The sequence below is a fragment of the Larus michahellis genome, chromosome 13 (genome assembly GCF_964199755.1).
Source record: "Larus michahellis chromosome 13, bLarMic1.1, whole genome shotgun sequence".
Taxonomy (NCBI): Eukaryota; Metazoa; Chordata; class Aves; order Charadriiformes; family Laridae; genus Larus; species Larus michahellis.
In genome coordinates, this window is record NC_133908.1 from 13310428 (window position 1) to 13329697 (window position 19270).

The 19270-nt window shown below is 56.6% G+C and overlaps 1 protein-coding gene across 3 annotated transcripts in view; it reads left to right on the top strand.

Annotated features, from left to right (window-relative positions):
* Positions 1-2964: 2964 nt before the first annotated feature.
* RPH3A (rabphilin 3A) overlaps positions 2965-19270 on the top strand; it is a 36168-nt gene continuing 19862 nt past the window's right edge. For 2 of the 3 annotated variants that reach the window (XM_074606434.1, XM_074606435.1), the window contains exons 1-4: positions 2965-3098; positions 12289-12515; positions 13061-13075; positions 13890-14033. In XM_074606434.1, coding sequence (XP_074462535.1) covers positions 12439-12515; positions 13061-13075; positions 13890-14033 — 236 coding nt within the window. In that variant the 5' untranslated portion in view covers positions 2965-3098; positions 12289-12438. The remainder of the gene's footprint in view (positions 3099-12288; positions 12516-13060; positions 13076-13889; positions 14034-19270) is intronic. The other variant, XM_074606436.1, reaches the window with a different exon arrangement.

Consider the following 19270-nt stretch of genomic DNA (forward strand, 5'->3'; position numbering starts at 1 on the left):
TGGGTACCACAGCACGGAGACTGGCTCGATGCAGCGGTGCCCCGGGTGCATCCAGCCTGAGTTTTCGCGACCTCGAGCAGGGGGATGCTGCGATGCCCTTAATAACCTCCGTGAGTTTTCCCTCTTCGCTTGAACTTGAGCGTGCGGGCAGCAGCTCTGGTACATGGCGCTGCAGCCAAGCACCGCAGACGGGCTCCATCCGAGCCCCCGGAAAGGACGGCTCTGGGGCTGAACGGAGCGTTTTGCTGCGTGCTGCCTCGGATCGCAAGGGGAAATATGACAAATCCTTGAGAATTAGAGGGCTCGCGGACATAAAAATAAAGCCGTGAGGAAATAAATAAATAAAACTCCCATGCTTTGATCTGCTGCAGGCGATGCCAGACTGCCAAAATGTATTTATAATTCAACAAAAATCAAACCGGCTCTTTTATTTTTAGAAGACGGGCTAAAAAGGGGGAGTGAAAGTGTCAGGTATTCAGAACAGAGAATTGCAGGTGTTGCTTTCTTCCTTTCTGGAAAGCAGGTTTTAGATCTGATTTTCAAATTCCAGCACACGCTGCTGCTTTTTTGTGAATCTCCAAGGAAGGTGTCAAGACATATCGGCTTGAAAGTGCTGTGCTTGTCTCTCCAACTACTTTGCATAAGCCGGGCATTCTTTCACTAAATAAAAACACATAGTTGAGCCTGGAAGAGAGGAAGATGTCCATCAAGCACCTAGGTGAATGCCAGTCAGGATTCAACCTTGAGTGGTGGAATACTTTCCTTGCTGAAGGCAGGAACTTGCTCAATCCTTCAAGGATTTCTGTCTCTTTGGGGATTTCTTTTTAAATCCAAAAAAAAAGCAGGATTTTCATGAAAGGCTTACTTGCCACCAGTTAAAAATCTTTTATATAGAAATGGTGAAATAAATATAGGAAAGAGAAACTTTCCTTCTCCCCTGGCTCAGGCATCGCATCCTTGGCTGTGGCTTAGCATTGCTTAAAGCCTGTTGGTCTCCTCCTGCTCGCAGAGGGAGCCCAGAGCCACGACTCACCCCCTCGGCTTCATCTCACAGCATCCTTTTGTCAAACTTTTTCATTAAATTTCCCTCCTCGGCTCCTCACGCCGAGGTGTCAGGCCAGCTCTGACAGATTTCCATCCCCTCCTGCCGGCAGATGATCTGTCCACCTCGCTTCACCTGGCAGGAGATGATGCAGGAACAACTGGCAGGAGATCTTCTGGAAAGTCATGAAAGCCCGAGGGCTGTTCTGATTCCCCGCTGGAATGTTGAGAGTGGGTAAAACGGGGCTGCTGGACCTGATGAACTTGCCACAAAAGTACATTGGTGAGGTGGGCTCCATCCCAGCCCAGCTCCAGCTCCTTGCTGGGAGCTGAGTCCCCCACCCTCCGGATTGGGGGAAGGAGGTCAGAGCCCTCCGGCCGGGAGGTGTGGGGTGGTGCCTGGAGGTGGGTTCAGGCTGCTGCCCCTTTCAGTTTATGAAGCTATGGGTGCCTCAGCTTGGGAACAGGGTTCCCTCTGTGCTCTAAACCACTTGCTTTCCCCTTTCCCCCGATGTCTGGAGAAAAGAAGGCTCCGAGGAGACCTTATAGTGGCCTACCAGTATCTTAAGGGGGCCTACAAGAAAGCTGGGGAGGGACTTTTTAGGATATCAGGCAACGGTAGGACTAGAGGGAATGGATTAAAACTAGAGATGGGACGATTCAGACTGGATGTTAGGAAGAAGTTCTTCACCATAAGGGTGGTGAGACACTGGAACAGGTTGCCCAGGGAGGTGGTGGAAGCCCCATCCCTGGAAGTTTTTAAGGCCAGGCTGGATGGGGCTCTGAGCAACCTGATCTAGTGGGTCCCTGCCCATGGCAGGGTGGTTGGAACTAGATGATCTTTAAGGTCCCTTCCAACCCTAACGATTCTATGATTCCCTGCAGTGATGGTGCCTGCAGGCAGGGTCTGTGCTCTCCTGAAGGTCTGAGCAGTGCTAAAGTCACTGTAGATCTTGGCCAGAGGCAGTGTGTTCCCTGCTTGTGCAGGAGGCTCAGGTTGGTCTTCAGGGCTAATCTGGGCAAGGACCACCAGGTTGTGGGATCTCCTGTGCTGCTTAAACCCGAGTGCAAGAGCCAAAACCCCGGTGATGGGGAGCACAGCAGGGCAGGAAGACCCCACAGCTTTTGGCTGGTGCTGCAGGTGGTGTGTGGGGGAAGCACCTGCCCCACTTTGGGCCCCCAAGTACAGTTGGTAAAATGATGGCGCAGGCAGCTGGGGGGCTGCAGGCAGGGCTGGGGGGAGATGCCCAAAGCCCAGTCTCTCCCAGGTGATGTGTGTGTGCAAAAAAGTGCTGTGTCCTGCAAGGGTGGGGAGAGACGGGATGGAAGAGGGGTGGAGAGGGGAAGGGAGGTAAGGATGGGAGAGGGATGAAGACGGGATGGGAGATGAGGACAGGAGGGGGATGAAGAGGGAATGGGATGGGAGAGGGGGAGGGATGGAGAGGGGATGGGAGATGAGGATGGGAGAGGGGTGAAGACAGGATGGGAGATGAGGACGGGAGAGGGAGAGGGATGAAGAGGGAATGGGATGGGAGAGGGGGAGGGATGGAGTGGGGATGGGACATGAGGATGGGAGAGGGAGAACGGTGAAGAGGGGATGGGAGAGGGATGGAGAGGGGAAGGGAGGTGAGGATGGGAGAGGGATGAAGACGGGATGGGAGGTGAGAATGGGAGATGGGGAGGGATGGAGAAGGCATGGGAGATGAGGATGGGAGAGGGTTAGGGAGGAGGAATGGGAGTGGGGGAGAGATGGAGAGGGGCTGGGATAAAGGAAAGGATGGGCAGAGAGGAGGTGCCGCTGCCCCTAACCCCCCCTCCCCAGCATCTCGCTGCGGGAGCCGGGGGGGACCCGCCCCGCTTTGCGAAGGGGCTGCGCCCCAGGGCGGGGGCGGCTCCCCGGGGCGGGCAGCGGAGCGGGGCCGTCCCCGGCCGTGTCCCCTCCCCGCACCGCCCCCGCGCCGCTCCGCAGTGCCGCCGCCGGTGCCGCGCTGCGCCGAGCCCGGCTCTGCGCGGGGGGCAGAGGGCGGCGGCCCCCGGGCGGCGGGACCCCGGCCCAGGTAAGGGCAGGGGGTCGGGGCCCCCCACGGCGCTGGAGCCGGGCGTGGGGAGCGGGGAGAGCGGCACCCCGTGTGTGTGTGTGGGGGGAGGTCTCGCCGCTCCTCTCCGCCGAGCGGGAGCCCCGGGGGGGAGCGGCGGAGGCGCTGGGGGTCCCCGCTCCGGAGGGGGCGCGGGTGCGGGGATGCTTCGGCCAAAGGCAAAGCGCCCCGCAGCCCGCGGGGAGCAGCCGGCCGAGGGAAGTTGCGGCGTCCCGGGGCTGTGCGCGGGAGGTGGGTGACCCCCCCCACGGCCGTGTCTCCCGTGGGGGGGGACCGGTGGCAGCGGCCGGAGCTGGCACCCGGCTTGTGTGTGGAGCTGGCATCGCCCCTTGGGCGCGTTGTTGCAGGTGGAGGGGTTGCTCTGGTCGTTGCGTTTGGACTTTGCCGTGTGCGGGCAACTTTTGAGCATGTTAGGTATCGGGGGGGGGTTTAAGCCCCTGAAATCGTCTCCTGTCCCTGTCCCTGGAGCGTGAATAGCGAGAGCTGCGATGGCAGCCGGAGCTGAGCCCCATCCCTGGGTATCTGGCAGCGGTGGGATGCGGAGACCGTGCTGGCCCCAGAGTGGAGAGCTGCTGCAAAGGTGCTTTGGGTTTTCTGCTCCCCGTTAGGGCTCTGAAAGGGCATCGCTGCCTGGCTCGGCGCTGCCTCAAGGGCTTTAGCCAGGTGCCTTCTCTGCTCCTTTCCCAGGACAGACAAAAAGTGTTGCAAACAGCATTAAAAGCCTCCTGGAGGCAAACCCAGCCACCTCGGAAAATAGGCTGAGGCTGCTGATGCTGCCGTTCCCAGGGACAGGTTGTTTCAGCGAGGGGATCTCATTGTCTTTCTTGCTGATGTCTTTCTATTAATTCTAATCTCGGGTACAAACTGGAGCAGCAGTTTGTCTTTGAGCAATTAATGCTGCTTCGTTTCGCTGCTAAAACGCTCTGAGCAAGGTGGCTGCCCTGATCGTGGCTCTGCTTTGGGCTCGGTCCGTGCTACACCGCTCCAGGGATCTAAAAAGTGTGTATGGATCAGCCTGATCCTTCCCTTCCCGGGAGGCTGCAATAAAAAAAGATAATACAGGGCTTCAAAACATGGACAGTTGGCTCCAGGGATGCAAAGATGATAACAGATGAACCATTTGCTTTAATTACTGGTATCAAAAGCCCAGGCTGCAGCTTAGCCTGAAAATAAATATTGTTAATGTTGTGATACTGGGCTTTATTTGATGATGCATCCTTCATCTGGTAGGGATTTAGCGAGCTGCTCACTTTTGCTGTAGGGGCTGACTCAGGAGATCTGCATTCAGCCCTTCTGCGGGGATCAGCCTGGGGTATGTGGGGCCGTGGGTCTGAGCCCCACATGTTAAATCGGGGATCGCCGTGGCATCCCGTGGGCACTTTGCTGGGCATCCCCCAGGAGAGCAGCGCTGGGTGGGCGATGCTGGTCCGCAGCAGCCCCGCAGCCGGGCGGGCGCCAGCCGCCTCCGGCAGAGCTGTGCCATATCCGGGCAATGCGGTGGGAGCTGTTTGCCATCACCTGTGTGCGTGGTCTGCGGGGTGGGCTGCCAGCGAAGCCCCCCTGCATCAGACCCACCAACCCCATCGTTTGCAACCCACCTGGGTGCAAATACCGACCCCTGCTTGGCACTGCCTCCAGCCTGCTGGTCTGCTTTCTCCTCCTTCGCAGGCTTGCTTTTGCACTGCCCCGGCTCCCGAGGAGAGCCGAGAAGCACGCTGAATGTGGAAAAAGCATGTTTTATTTGTGGAAGCACCCTTTGCAGTGAAGGTGAAACCCAGGAGCCCATTGCGGGACTCTGCTGCGCCTCTGTGGCCGCGTGCGTACGTGTGTGCCCGTGTTAAATGTTCCCCGGTATTGGAAAGGACAAGGGGAGAAAAACTGCTGAGGAAAGGTGAGGGGACTCACTCACAGTCTCTTTTTCTGCTTAAGTTTTGAGGGACTTTCTCTGGGACCTGAAAATGAGATGTTCCTCTGTGCTGCTGCAGGTCCTGGGGGCTGTGCCTGCCCTCTGCCTGCCCGCCAGGGCTACTGGTGGCCCCGGCCCGGTGCCCTCCTCCTGCCTGCAGACAGGTGGTGATGTCACTGCAGTCATTGCCAATTAGTGATAATAGGTAATGAATCGCTCCAGGTGGTCCCAGTTGAGCACTCAAGGTCTGGGTGGGGAGGAGAGCTCTGCCCCCAAGACCAGCCTGGTTAATTCCCCCAACCTCCTTAAAGCTGGAGACTGGGGAATGGCTGGAGCAGCTGACGATGATGATGGTTTATAACGACCATGATGGTTTATAATGTTCATGTGCTGGGAGATGCCCTGGCTCCGTTCCCGTCTTTGCTGGTGTGGGGCTGAGCAGCGTCGCCTTCCTCCAGCCCCGGGAGGTGGGTACGGGCTCTCCCGTTCGGGCCCAATGCGTCAGGGGTGGGGGACAGGTCTGGCTGTGTGACACCAGTTGCTTAACGAGGGTGTGTGGGGAGAGAAAGGAGCTGCGTTTAGTGACTGGGGAAGTTGGGAGCGCAGCATCTCCCAGGGTGGTGCAGACACCGAGCTCGGGGGCTGTGCACTTTTCCCTGCTGGCGGCCGGGCTCCCTGTGGCTCTTGGGGAGGGTCGGGCTGTGGTGCTGGGGGGACCCCTCTGCACAGGCCTGTCATGGGGTGCCTGGCTCCTCTGGCCCTGGCTGGGATCCCTGCTGCCCCCTCAGGAGGGCAGGTTTGCATCTTGAGCATCCTTTACCCAGGGATGTGGTCCGGGGATGGGGCACGCGTCCTGCGGCGCAGCGTGATGCCGTGGTCCTCAACCGCCGCTGGGGCATCTTGCGGGGACTGTCGCTGCCTTTGGGAAAACACCCCCGGCAGCGAGCAGGACCTGCTGCCTCCGATCGCGCTTTGCATCGTTGGGCTGGTGCGTATTCCCAGCCTTTTCCCATCGCTAAACTTCCTTCAGCTGCCGTCATTGTGCGGGGGTCCCTGTGCCATCCTCCTGCCAGCATCCCTGATGGGGCCGGTCCATCCTGGTGTCTCCGGGCACATGCCCTGTCCTCGGCAGTGCCCGAATCACGGGCGGCGTGCTGGAGCGGTGCAGCGATCTGTTGCTAAGCAGCCTTCGGAGCAGCTCTGCCGTGGCGAGAGGAGCGATGGCAACGCCGCTGCTGCATTTAATAGCACCGTGTAGGCTTGGGGTGCACTCGGGCATCACCTGGCCGGAGACCCCCAGCTCCAGCAGCCGCGGGTAAGTCGTACAAACCCAGAAGCGATTTTTATTTTTTTTTTTTTTTTCCCCACACCATTGTCTTTCCTGCAATTAATCAATGGCAGTAAATCCTTGTGACACCATCACAACGGTGTTTGGTTTGGGAAGGAGCTGCTGGAGGAAATGTCAACGTGCTGCTCAAATAAAATTGTCTGTGCGCTGCTGCTCAGCTGCCTTGGGATGGGTCTTTGTCTGGAGGATGGCAGGGAACTGGGAATTAAGGAGAAGGGGAAAAAAAGGCATCTCTCAGCACCTTATGTGAATTTAAAGGTGGCAGAGGCGTTGGCCAAGCCAAGGCCATTGGCATTTGGGAGAGCTCCTAGCCCTGTTGCTCCAGGCTGGGCTGTGGCGTGGATTTCGCTGGAGGGCGGTGGAGGCAGGAGCAGCCCCGTGGGTGAATGCCCCGTGCCATTGAGCAGTGTGCCGGGTCGCGGTGGTCCTGTCCTGGCGTGCTGTGGGACTGGGGCTGGGTGGATGGATGCTGTAGACAGGCTGCTGCCGGCTGGAATCATGGGGACAGCCGTGGGATCGGGGAACCAGAGGATGGGCCAGGACTTTCATTGCTTTGCATTTCTTGTATGCCTCTGATCTGTGGATCGCTGTCACCTGTGGGCTGCGGCCATCACCGTCGGTTACCTGCGGGGCCGCATTTACCTTGATTTACCGACTGCTGCCAAGCTGGGCTGAGACGTTGTGGGGCCTTGGTTCCTTGTAAGGGTCTGGCATGGGGGCAAAGGATGAAGCGACCTGGGTTTAGGACTTGCTGGTACTGGGTCTTTCCCGAAAGCTGAATTTCCCGGACCCCTGGCTTTGCCGCAGTGCGGCGGGAGGGCTCCGTGCCCCGGGGTCTGAACCCACCTCGCACGGGAGCAGCGTTGCGGGCCGTTGGGGCACGTGGGTCCCCACGGGAGCACAGCAGTGTGTGCTGCCACGGCTGGGGGTCACTTGGTGCTTCATCTGGAGTCACTGTCCTGCTGTCCCGTGCCCTGATGCCAGACCTGTCCAGGTGTCTGCGGGTGGCTCCAGGCCAAGCAGCTTCCATTTGCCGCTTCCACGCGTTTCTGCCAGCTGCGATCTGCCTCTCTCCTTTCTTTTTTTTTTTTAAAAGGCAAGTCTTGAACGTGGGCTGTTTCCTGAAGCACCATCCGTAAAGCAGCTTGTCTAATTTTGCCCAAACTTTCTGAAATGCTTTCCATCCGAGCTGAGACAAAGCGCGGATCCTGGCTGCTCGGGGATGTCGGGATTCGAGGGCGTTCTGGTGCGCGGGACCCCACGGGGATGGGCTGCTCTCCTGCCCCTCCATCTGGTCCGCTGATTATTTTGCAGCGTTCCACAGCTGCTTCAGCAGCTGTTTTGGGGCTATTTACACCTTTTTCTTCCCCCCCCCGGCTCCTCTGTGCATGTAAATCCCATAGTACCAAATCCTGCCTGACCCTGGTGGGGAGCAAGCATCCCGCCGTCGGCTCGGGCAGCCACACACGCACACCGTGGGGGATGCCGTGGGGTGTGCGTGGCTCCTGCGCTGGGCAGACTATTTTTCCTGGGAAAGGGAGAGCCTGGGTGTTGCGGGATGCTCGGGACACGGGGTGCCCAGTGTTTGTGCCAGGTCTGCGGTTGGGACACGGGGTCCCCAGGGACGCCAGGCACCGGTGCTGGGGCGTGGAGGAGAGGGCAGGGATCCGGTCCCGATGGACTCATGAGATGGTGGCGAATGTCACTGCTACATCACCATAAATGTCACTGGGAGAGAGTTCCAGCTAAAAATGGTGTTTGGGGACACGTGTGCCTGCTGAGAGGCGAGGGAGGCACGATTCCCGTCTCCGGGGCTGTTGGTGCATCCCGGCTTCTGCATTCGCTCTTCTCAACGCTTGGCTTGGGGGGGGATGTCTTACTGGGTACTTGTCACCCCAAAATATGCACCCCTTCTCCCTGGGTGTGGGGCTGGGGAGCCCCATCAGGCAATCGCACGCTCGTACCCTATTTTTTCCCTCCCCATCCCCAGTTTCACCATCCCGCTGGGGAGCATAAACCAGCTTCTGTGCCCAGGCTGGCCTTGGAGCTGGTGTGAAAATCCCAGCAGCCTGACGGAGGACGGTGTTTGGATCCGTTCGAGTTCAAAAATCCTCCTGTTTGGCAATGACAGGCAGAAATAATCTCTCGCTTGGCATCCGAGCGGTGGTTTGGGTTGTTTGTTTGGGGTCTGGCTACTGGCTGTGAATAACAAGCTGCTGCCGATGCTCTGTCTGCGAGAGCGTTTCGCCGAGTGAATGGAGACGGGCTCTAAAACCTGCTCTTTCAAACCAGATTAATCGCATTAGGCTTTGTCAATGCAAAAATTACCTCATCATTGGCACTGGCAGGTGGTGTAGAGCAGCAGACTTATTCAATATTTAAGAAAGCTGCATTGCAGAGCTGAGAAGGCTGGAGAAATAGGTTGCCTGTGTCAGTGTCTTTGCTGGTGGAGACGATCTCTGCAGGCACCGCCAAGTGTGAAATGTTGAGCTCACCGTAAAAACCTGATTATTGCAGTGGGAGTCTTTAAAATACTGAATCGTCTGTATTTCTACCCTGGTATGTTATTTCCAGATGGCTAAACCAGTGTGTTTGGGCAGCCCTGTGAGTGTCCCTCTTTGCCGATGCCTGGTTGGTGGTGGCAACGTGGGTCCCTCTGGTGGCTTTGGGTCCTGCCATGGGCACCAGCAGCCCTGTGTCCCTCCCGGTGCCCATGAGACAGGATGGGCTTGTGCCATGGGGCTCCGGTTGCCTTTCCCTACTGGCCCAGGGCTACTGGAGGGCGAGGGGGACCTGCTGGGACAGGGCTTGGTGCCGTGAATGGGCACCTCTTGGCTGGGAGCGAGCGGCATCTGCACGCGGGACGACAGCGCCAGCGGCTCGGGGAGAAGCCGAGTGACTCACGGAAGACGTTCAGTCCCTTTTTATTAAGGCGTGATCAAATTCATGGGCTCCGTCATACAGAAGTAATGGAGCGGCGTGATTAGAGTCATGCGGCTCTTCCTTAAGGCCAGAAATTAAGACCTCGCTTCTATTCCTGGCGCTGCCCGGGACACGTCGTGTTCACGCCGGCGGGAGCTGCCACCTCGCTCCTCTGACCCTCTCCTTGCCACTGGGGAACCTCGAGCATCCAGCGCCGTGCGGGGACCAGAGGGACCTGGGAGAGCAGGTCCTGGGACCCTTTGGGCACAGCCCAACCCTGGAAGGTCTTGGCATCCTCCTCGGGTGGGATATTTCCATTTCATTAACGAAATGCTGCTGCGTCCCATCGATCACCACTTGGATTGCCACATCCTTTTGCTTGCGAGCAAGGATTTGGCAGAGTGGTGGTGGTGGAGGGGGAAAGCCGCTGTAAGCTGTTATTTTGTTCTTTACTGCGCGCTAAAAATGCAGAACCAAGCATTAGGACAAGCAAGAGTAGTTGCTGGAAGTAATGCAAAGTAGATCTTCAAAATCTATTATTTATAGGCGGAGGGAAAGGCTTGTGTATTCCTCCAGGAGCCGTCCCTGGGCTCTTCTCCATCCGCAACAAAGCGAAACAGCCGCGGCCTCTCTATTATTAGCAGAAAGTTCTAGTTGAGGGAAGGAGTTTTCTTCCTCCCGCCCCGTGGCTGAAGTGCTGGTAATTGCTCTGCCCTCTTTGCTGGGGAAAAAAACAGGGATTTTCCCCTATTTTTGCGGGGTCTGTGTGGCTGCTCCGGCTCCTCATGACCTTGGACCACTGGATAAGGGACTTAGGCGCATCTCCCCCAAAACAGGTGTTGGTGGCACGGTGCTGCCCGTCCAGGGCACCCCATTAAATCTGTGTGCACCCCCATGAGACACCCCCCCCCCTCCGCCCCCCCCAAATCCTGGCCGCAGCAGGACCCTAAATCCCCGGCAGGAGTGTGGTGCTGCAGTGCAGACTGTGGAGGTGGGGATGTAAATGAACAATTTGCTTATTTAACCGACCTTGTCAATCAGAGCCTTCTGGTTTGGCACAGGAATAGTCGCTGTATGAAACCAGCAGAGCGCTAATTACCCCACGTGCTTCACTTTTTTTTTTTTTAAATTTTAATATATATCTGTATTTTTAGAAGTTATCAGTGATGCAAAGGTGATCCTCAAATCTCTGCTGATTCCTCAGAGACTGATGGAGAAACCCCTGCAATGTTGCAGAGCAGAAAGTGGAGAATGGGAATTACATTTTCCCCTCTTCCTGGGAACGTTGCACGTCTTTTCATGGCTTGGAGTTTGTGATTTCGGTGGGATGGTTTTTCAAACTCCTGTTTTCCATCCTCTCCCCGGGACAACCGACTGGTGCTCCCGTTGGAGTTTTGCTGAGAGATGAAGTCGCTTTGTGCCCTGCAAAGGTGCATTTGTCGGGTTTGGGCTGAGCTCTGGTCCTGCTGGGGTGCTGGTTTCGGTGCTGGGACCCGGTGGGACATGGGTGGCTCATGCGTGGTCCCTTCCAGCCAGGGGGGACATGTCTGGGGCAGCGTCTTCCCAGGGCAGCAGGTTTGGGAGGATGAATGGGATGCAGCCTCGGTGCCTGCGGGCCGGGCTCTGCAGAGGGGTTTGGGGTTTTTTGGTGGGTTTTTGGTTCCCCCTCCCCAAGTTCTGCTGCAGGCAGGAGAAGGCAATTCAAATGCAGGTGCTGCAAGCGATGCAGGCGGGAGGCTGCCGCTGCGGGGGGGATCCCAGCGGGTACCCCATGGCGGCTCCACAGAGGAGATGGATGATGGGGAAAAATGCGCGGATGGGGGAAATAGTTGAGCTCACAAAAACTTCCCCATCGGTGGGGGGGCCCTAGAGAAGGGGTGAGTCGTATCGTCCTCCGTGCCTTGCGCTCTCATTAGTGTTGCAGCAAAGCCAACCCCTTCGTGGATGGATTGCCTTTTCTCTTTTATTTCTACCTTAATGACTGTAAAGGGGGGTTCGACCTGAGCTTTTCCCTCCGCAAGCGATGCCTCGTGGGCGATGCCGTCCGTGGACCCACAAGCTGCACCCACTGCTCTTGGGGACCATCCCTAGATGGGTCCAGGTGTGACAGTGACTCGCAGCGTAATTGCAGCATCCCCCGGCACCCCACGGGCCGGGCAGGGATGGGGGGCTGCGCAGGAGGATAGGTCCTGTCCTTGGATACCTGCGGCGTTCCCCGGTGTAAAAGCACGGGTTTTCCCCCAGAAGAGGTGATGGGATGGATGGGTCCATCCGTGCGGCGTGGGCGATGCCGGTTGGCATCAGGTTGGGCTTTGCCGTCCAATCCTCATCCCAATGCAGTGAGTAGGGGCAGTGGGTGGAAGGGTAAAACATCCCCAGAAAGTGGGAATAAATTAGCACTCAGGCTCTGAATTTTACATCTTTTTTTAATGAAAATTGTCAGCTCTGCTGAAAGGAGGAGGGTTTGAAGAGGTCCCTGCCTTTGACTCTTTTGGAAATGAGGAGATGGAAGATTGTGTTCAGGTCCTGTTGCCGCATCTTCCTCCAGTGCTTCTCCGGCTTTCATTTTGCAAAAACTTTAGTAAACAAAAATGAAAAAAAGAGGAGTTTTGTTGCGGAGGGGTTGTGCTTTGGGGGAGGACAGCGAGACGTGCTGGGTTTAGGGGGAAAAGTTTCCTAGTTTGTGGATTTCTCTCTGAAACAGAAACATCCTCTTCCCTCTCAGCTCCGAGGCCTCATAATTAATGTGAGGTCGGGTATCTCATTAGTTACCTCCGCACTGAGCGCGGCTGTGTCGCCCTCCTGGGAGGGTGGTGGCTGTGGGCTCCTGCGTCTCGTGCATGGTATTGAGACAGCGACTAAAGTGACATTCCTGTTTCTCTCCCACTCCTCTTAAGGCAAAATATAGATCCCTGCCCAACGTGATTTTGTGTTTTTCGTTTGTTTTGTTTTGTTTTTTTTTTTTTCCCCTACAGCCTGGCTGAAAGCACCAGGTTACCTTCGTCAGCATCGCTGCTATCTGAGAGCACGGGCAGACAGGCAAAGGGACTGTCGGCACTTGTCGGCGGAGCACCGGTGTGCCCAGACTCGCTCCGCGTGTCCCCGCGTCCCCTCGGCAGCGGGTGATGACTGACGCGGTGGTGGGTGGCAGCTCTGACCGGTGGATGTGCCCCAGCGACAGGACCATGTCTCTCCGGGCCAGGTGAGAGGAGGGAGCCGGGGTCACAGGGATGCTGCGGTTGCAGGAGGGAGGGGAGTCCCTGGGGGTGGGAGGCAACGTGGGCGCAGCCATCCCGTTTCCTCCTCTGGGGACACTGGGAATTGGGTTTGCACCAGTTGGATGGGGATATTTTGCCGTGTTGCCTCCTAAACCCCCTGAGAAAGGTGGTGGGGACGGACCCCCGGGTGTGCACGTACCTCCGTGCTGACCAGGAGCCCCATCCGTCTGTCCGGATGCATCCCACCGCATGGCAGGTCTCCGTCCCGGCTGGATGGGTGGTGGCAGCACCCATGGATGGGAGTTGGTTTTGGGTGCCCGGAGGATGCAGGGGCTGGGCGAAGCTCGTGTTTGGAGCTCGCCCCTCTGCGCCGCTTCGGAGGAGCAGCGGGGACAGCTGGTGGAACGGGGTGTGCTGTCGGGGACCGTCGCCCCCGAGGTGGGGAGAGCGCTGGCTGCGCCCGGGCTGAGCTCTCCTCATCCCTTTTCTCCCCTAATCCTTCTTCCCTCTCTTTCCCTGTGCCTCCCAGCAGCGAGAAGGAGCAGTAAGTATCTCGCTTGGCTTTTTTTCGTCCTATTGCTCTTTACCTGCTACTCTAATGGCCTTGAGAGAACAGGAAAGCCCTTGCCCTGGATGCAAGAAAAAACCAGTTCACTTTGGGAAGTGTTGCATAGGGCTTTAATAAATTTTAAAGTTTACAACCATGCGGGTCTGCTCAGCCCAGGGGCAGAAGAGCCTGGAAAGGTCTTTAGATGGGTAGGATGGGGGGAGGAGGGGTGTTTTCCCTTTTGTGTCCTTCGTTAGCGTTGCCCCTCTGCCGCCTGCTAATTTGCAGGGCTGAGTGGCAGCCGTTACCGTGTCACCAGGTTAAAGCTGCCTGATGGCCAGGCTGCGCTCGCTGTGCGAAAGGATCCTTGGAAATGATGTTAGGAGAGGGAAGAACTCCCACGTTTGATGAAATATACCCAAAAAAAACTGCCCGCTCCTGCGGCCATTGCCCCAGCACCGCAGCTCGCTGGCAAACCCGGCGTTACCCGTTGGATAGTGGGGTGCGGAATTAGCTGTGTCAGTTAATGCTTAACATGGAAATATTTTTAAAAGGAAGTTGGTTTTCTCCATATAAAACAAGTGTCTCCATATGACCCCCCCTCCCAAAATGGGTATAAGAGCTCCCACCTGCTGGCCGGGGGCCGTTTGCAGGCGTCCTGCTGGAATAGAGGGTGGGGGGGTGCCGTACCCCTTCTCCCCTGGGCTTGGGAGTTGGTGCCTGGTGACTGCCCCCGCACACGTGTGATTGCCCCCACACATGTGCGTGCCCACGCATGACCTGTGGACGAAGCCCCGACTCTCCCCCACAGGCTCCCCGCCGGCTGGGCGGCGCGGGGGGGCCAGCCCGACCGGCAACGCAAGGGCGAGGAGCTGACGGACGAGGAGAAGGAGATCATCAACCGAGTCATCGCCCGGGCTGAGAAGATGGAGGAGATGGAGCAGGAGCGCATCGGGTAAGGCAGCGTGGTGGCACCGGTACCACCATGCCGGTGGGACGGGAGGGACCCCGAGCCTGTAGTGGCCAGCCCAGCCCGAAGCACGGCACGGGGGAGAGCTCTCGCTTGGCTGCTTTCCTGGCCAGCAGCTACTGCACTGCAGTGTTTCTCCTGAAAGGGAGCCTGCGGGGGATCTTTTTGAGCTGGCGTTGGTCCTTGGCCAGGAGGAACCTGTAAGCAGGGGAGGGAGCTGCTCGGTGTGCCGCTGTGTTCTGGACCAAGAATTTATCGTCTCATTGATTTTTTTTTTTTTTCCATTTATTTTATTTTATATTTTGGGCCAGAAGGGATCATTAATAACATCTCGTTTCAGGGAGCGAAGCTGCTGCTGCTTGCCCAGACCTGAGCCCCAGCTCCCGTCAGCACGGGCAAAGCCATGGCTCACCAAAAGGGGTTTTGTCTTGTTTCGGGAACACGGATGGATCCATCACCCCCTCCAGCTGCGTCTCCTGGCGGTTGATCCCTCCTGCCAGCCAGAAACGAGCTGAACAGGGCTGAGTGATGCCCCGTCTCGGGGCTGGCCACGCGTTAGGACCAGCTCCTGGGGGGGCTGGCGCTGCCCCAGCTGCATCCTTGGTGGGGTACCCACGATGGCTGGTGGGCGCTGGGAGCATCCCTGGTGCCGACGCGCCCGGCGCAGAGCAGAGGGCAAGAAGTGCCTGTGTTTGCTTTTCCTGTATCTCTACCCTGCCTGGGCAAAGGTGCCAGGCGAAGTAATGCTGCTAATTAGGTATCGACTTGCTGTGCTGGGGATGGTTTTCCGGAGGGGATCTCCATAATCCCGTTTGTCAGGCGTCATGCCTTTTTTCATTACAGAGGAGCAGTTTATTCTTGCTGAGCTTAAGCATCAACTGCCGCCTTTTTTTTTTTCTTTCCTTTTTTCTTTCCCTCCTTGTCTCCTCCAACTTGCAGGGAAAGCACTCAGGCCCAGGCAGGAGCCGTGCTCTCCGCTGCCTCGGAGACCGTCAAAGTCCCTCCCGTAGCTTGGGGACAGCTTTGCTCAGCAAAAAGGCGCGTGGTCCTGCGGGGCAGCCGCTTGGTGAAACGCGGAGAGGACCTGCCCGCACCCACCGAGCTTAAATCCATCACCCCAGCTGCTTAATAACCCTTAAATATTGAGTGTGCCTCTGCGACGCAGGCACGGGGCGCTCCAGCTGCGGCAGGCCGTCTTCCTCGGTGGCTGCAGCCCGTGGCCTCCGAAGGGGTGGATTTATTTACTCGTTTTTAGGAATATTTTGTTAGGAGCAGGTCTGTGAGCAGCGTAGGCAGGTATCACCTCGACGGTGGCTGTTGGTGCTGGCCGGGGCTCGGCGTGTGCTCCGGGGATGTGCTGGTCCCGTGGGCGCGGGGTGGCTCCCGGCCGGCACCGCCTCACGTTACAACGCGCGACGCTTTCCCCTCCCAGCTTTCCAGCAGAAACCAGGGGAAAGTAGCTATGAACGGGGGCGGGGGGTGATTCGTTCCCGAAAAGTGCTTGGAAAACAGCATTTCCCCCGCTTTGCCCATTTGCAGCCTGGTGCGGGAATTAGTCTCAAATGCGACGCGCTTTGGATTATGTTTAAATGAACTTTAGCAGTGGGGGAGAGAGATTTTTATTTATTTATATATATTTTTTTCTTTTGCATTGTGCATTCCTGCAGAAACTCTCCCCCTTTTTTTTTTTCTTTTCTTTTTTTTTTTTTCTTCTCCCTCCGTTAGCCGAGTCAGAGGAGGTTTCTCATTCATGAAAAAGCTGGGCGAGGGGGGGGAGACGGGGTGCCGTACTGGGAGCGGAGCAGGGGAAGGCTGGCGGATGTGCAGTCGCAGCTGATTTCCCTGCCGCGTGTAGGCGTCGCGGGAGCCCTGCCAGCTCCTTTGTGTTTGTTGGCTTGCACGACGAGAGCTGTAGGATGTGCAGCTACAGAAATATGGGACAAGCGTCCGTATCGGTCTCGTATGGAGTCAAGCGTTGGGGAGCTGCTCGGACGTTATCCAGGATAGCTCCTTATATTACAAAATAATCCGGGTTTGCCAGGCTGGCCTGTGGCGGGGGATGCTGCGGTTGTGACGGCGTCCCTCGGCCGGACAGGCTGCTCTAGGGAATTGCTCCTGGAAAGCCTGATTTTCTGCAGTTTTCTGGGATTTTATATTCCTGTAAGGTGGCGGGGGGGGAAGGGAGATCCATTAAAAACCTGGTTTTGGTGAATATAAGGAATAGCTTACATGAAGTGAATGCCCCTTCCAAAGGGGGAACGTGCGGTAAATCCTTGGAGTTGTCTTAGTAAGTGGATGTGTTTGAGGGGGTGGATTTGAGCTTCACGGGTCATGTCTGAGCAATCACGGAGTCTACAGCTGGGTGCTGGCCACAGATGCACCTCCTCGTGCCTCAGAGTCCCTCTGATTTAGTGCCCATCCATCTTCTCCCGCCCTCTCCTATCCCCTCTCCCGCATCCGCCGTCCCACGAGCACCTTACCTCAGCCGGCCAGGACAGGGTGGGAACAAATCGATGCTGCTCGTTGAGAAGGTGTTTGTGGAATTGGGCTTCATGTCAAATCCAGCTCAAATTAATCTAGTGAAAGAGTATTTTTAGCAGCTGGGGTGGATGGAGGCCCGCAGGATACGTGCTCGGGATGCTGATGAGGAGTGTAGGACAGGGACACTTTGGTGTCTGTTTGCGCTTTGTTTTGTTTTGTTTTGTTTTTTGGCTGGGTCATTGTCTCATAGCACTGAGAAGGATAATAGGAGCTGAAATCATCTTAAACAGCGATACAGCGAGAGCTCGTTGGGTGTGAGTCGATGGAGGAATTTACAACTGCCTGGGGATTAGGATAATCCTTTGGGTCAGTTTGGGGCAGAGGGGCTGAAAGCTGGTGGGCAAAGGGCTCGGGGGGCGAAGCGGACCTGTGGAGGGATGGATCCGTTCCTGTCCCTTCTCCCTCTCTGCTTGGCCTGGGCTTGTGCTCAGGGGTTCCCTGCGGTGGTTCTGTGCTGTCTCCTGCTGCGGTGGTGATGCTCTGGTGGTGGTGGTGATGCTCTGGTGGTGGTGGTGATGCTCTGGTGGTGGTGGTGCTTCAGCTGTGATGCACAAGGAGCCTGTTCCTCCCAGCTGACGTGGGAGCACCTGCAGGCACTAACTGGCTCCATTATGCACCTATAATTGGGTGCCATCAGTAACCCACCAAGTCTGCTCTGCTGCCTAATGAGGTCCATCGTGCTCTCAGCATCAAAGGAAATATCTTAAACCATCCAAAGTCAGAAATTGCCATTTCTGGAGAGCGCCTTGTGGTACAGAGCCGGTTCTCCCAGGGTGACATGACACATGGCTCCTGGATCTGGCCGTGCCTGGGCGCAGCTATTCCCTTCCCTCCGGTCCCCTCTAAAAGTGCAATGGTTTGACTGTCTCCCCGTGGGTCACAGCCCCTCACCTTTCCTCCGAGAGCACCAGCTATCAGGCAGGATTGCATTTTAATTTGGCTGCTTATTGCTGGGATGACACATGCATAATGCTGGAGCAGATGGCTGAAGTCACAGGGGATTAAGTCATTAACCTTGGTGGCCAGCAGCAGGGATGCTCTCTGGGGACCACAGTCTCTTATTTTCTTCCTCGTGTTCAGACAACACAAAAATAAAAATAGGGGCCGGGAAGGGCAGGGTAGTTGCTGGAGGCAGGCAGAAATCTCTCCTGAGATGCCAACCTCTAGAAGAGACAAGGTTGATTCATGGCCAGAAGACAGCTCCCGCGCTTCCTGAATTTTTGTGGGGTTTTGGTTTTGTTCCCCTGCCGCCCAAAAAAACCACCAACCCTCCTCTCTTATTTTTGAGAGTGGGATGAAACTGCAAACTAACAACCCTCCTGTAACACATCCCAGGAGGCAGCAAGCACCCGCAGTGATGCACTAGCAGGGGCTGGGATATTTTGAAGTGCGTGAATCCCCCTGGCCTCCGTGGGCATCTTCCCCCCATAGCGAGGACGAGCTCTGAAAGTCGACCTGTAAAAGCGCAAATGATGCCTTACCTTTAGTTACCTGTGCACTTGTAAGGGAAGAAAATTACTTCTAATATTTCATCCTGATTTTAATTATGTTTTCTTTAATCTGTAGCTTGGCTTCTTTTCTTGTCTCTTTTAGACCATTAAAATTAGCCTTAATTTAATATTCAGCCCTTTAAGGCACATGATTTCCCCATGGAGCCAAGTCAGTGCTTAATTCTGGAGGCGCTTTGTGACCTCCTTTGTGCTTTACTTTGATTTCTTTTTGCCACGTAAGTGATGGCCGAGTCCGTCCCCGCCGGTTCCCATGTGGTGCCCCGGATCGGGCCCTTCCTCGGTGCCCCGGATCGGGCCCTTCCTCGCAGGTCGGGTCCTTCTCCCACCCCTGCGCAGCACTTCTGTTGCCTGCCGCATTAAAACGTCCTCCACCGGGCGGTTAAAAACCCATTAGGCACGTCATCAGCCATTCATTTCGGCAGAGCGGCAATGAATATTTAAACACAACAAACTCTTGCGTGCCTGCCCCGCTCTTCAGTCTTGTTTCCCCGAGTTCATCAGCTCTTAATGGCAGGGACTCGCTGCCCCTCTCTGTTTGTAGCGCAAGAGAAAATGCGGGTGCCGTAGCACTGCGGGTTTCTGTCCTGTCTGGGATTCAGCCTGGCCTGAGCTGGTCCCTCAGCCTTGGCTGCATCGCGGTGGGACCCTCCGCCTGCCTGAAATCCCGGGAGGTGCTTGCAGGTCTTCCTCCCGAGGCCAGCCTTCCTCCCGGCAGGGCAGGTCCCCCGCCAGCCCTCGCTGCCCCGCGGCTGCTGGCTTTTCTCTCCCAAACTTGTATTTATGGGGCCAGGCAGATATTATATTATCAGGGGACTGTTTTATTGCCGTTATCAACTCGGGTGCCTGTTAAGCATTTCGGATGTAGCATACCGCCCGGTTCTCGTATCTTGCTCCCATCGGTGACTAATACATATTTCTTTGGCGGATGATGGATGGTCTCCCTCTCCGCAGGGCTGGCTCCGGGAGCGGCGATGCTCCTGGGTGCCGGGCTTAGCCAGCTCCAAGCCACCGGCTTGAATTACTCCTCTCTTGGGTGTTTTTTGGGTTTTTTTTGTGTATGTGTGTGGTTTGGTTTGTTTTTTTTTTTTTTTTTTACCCTGTTTTAACAGTTTGAAGCATATTTCCTGCTCTTTGAAGTTAGTCTTCACAGAGGCCAGAGGGCTGGGCGCT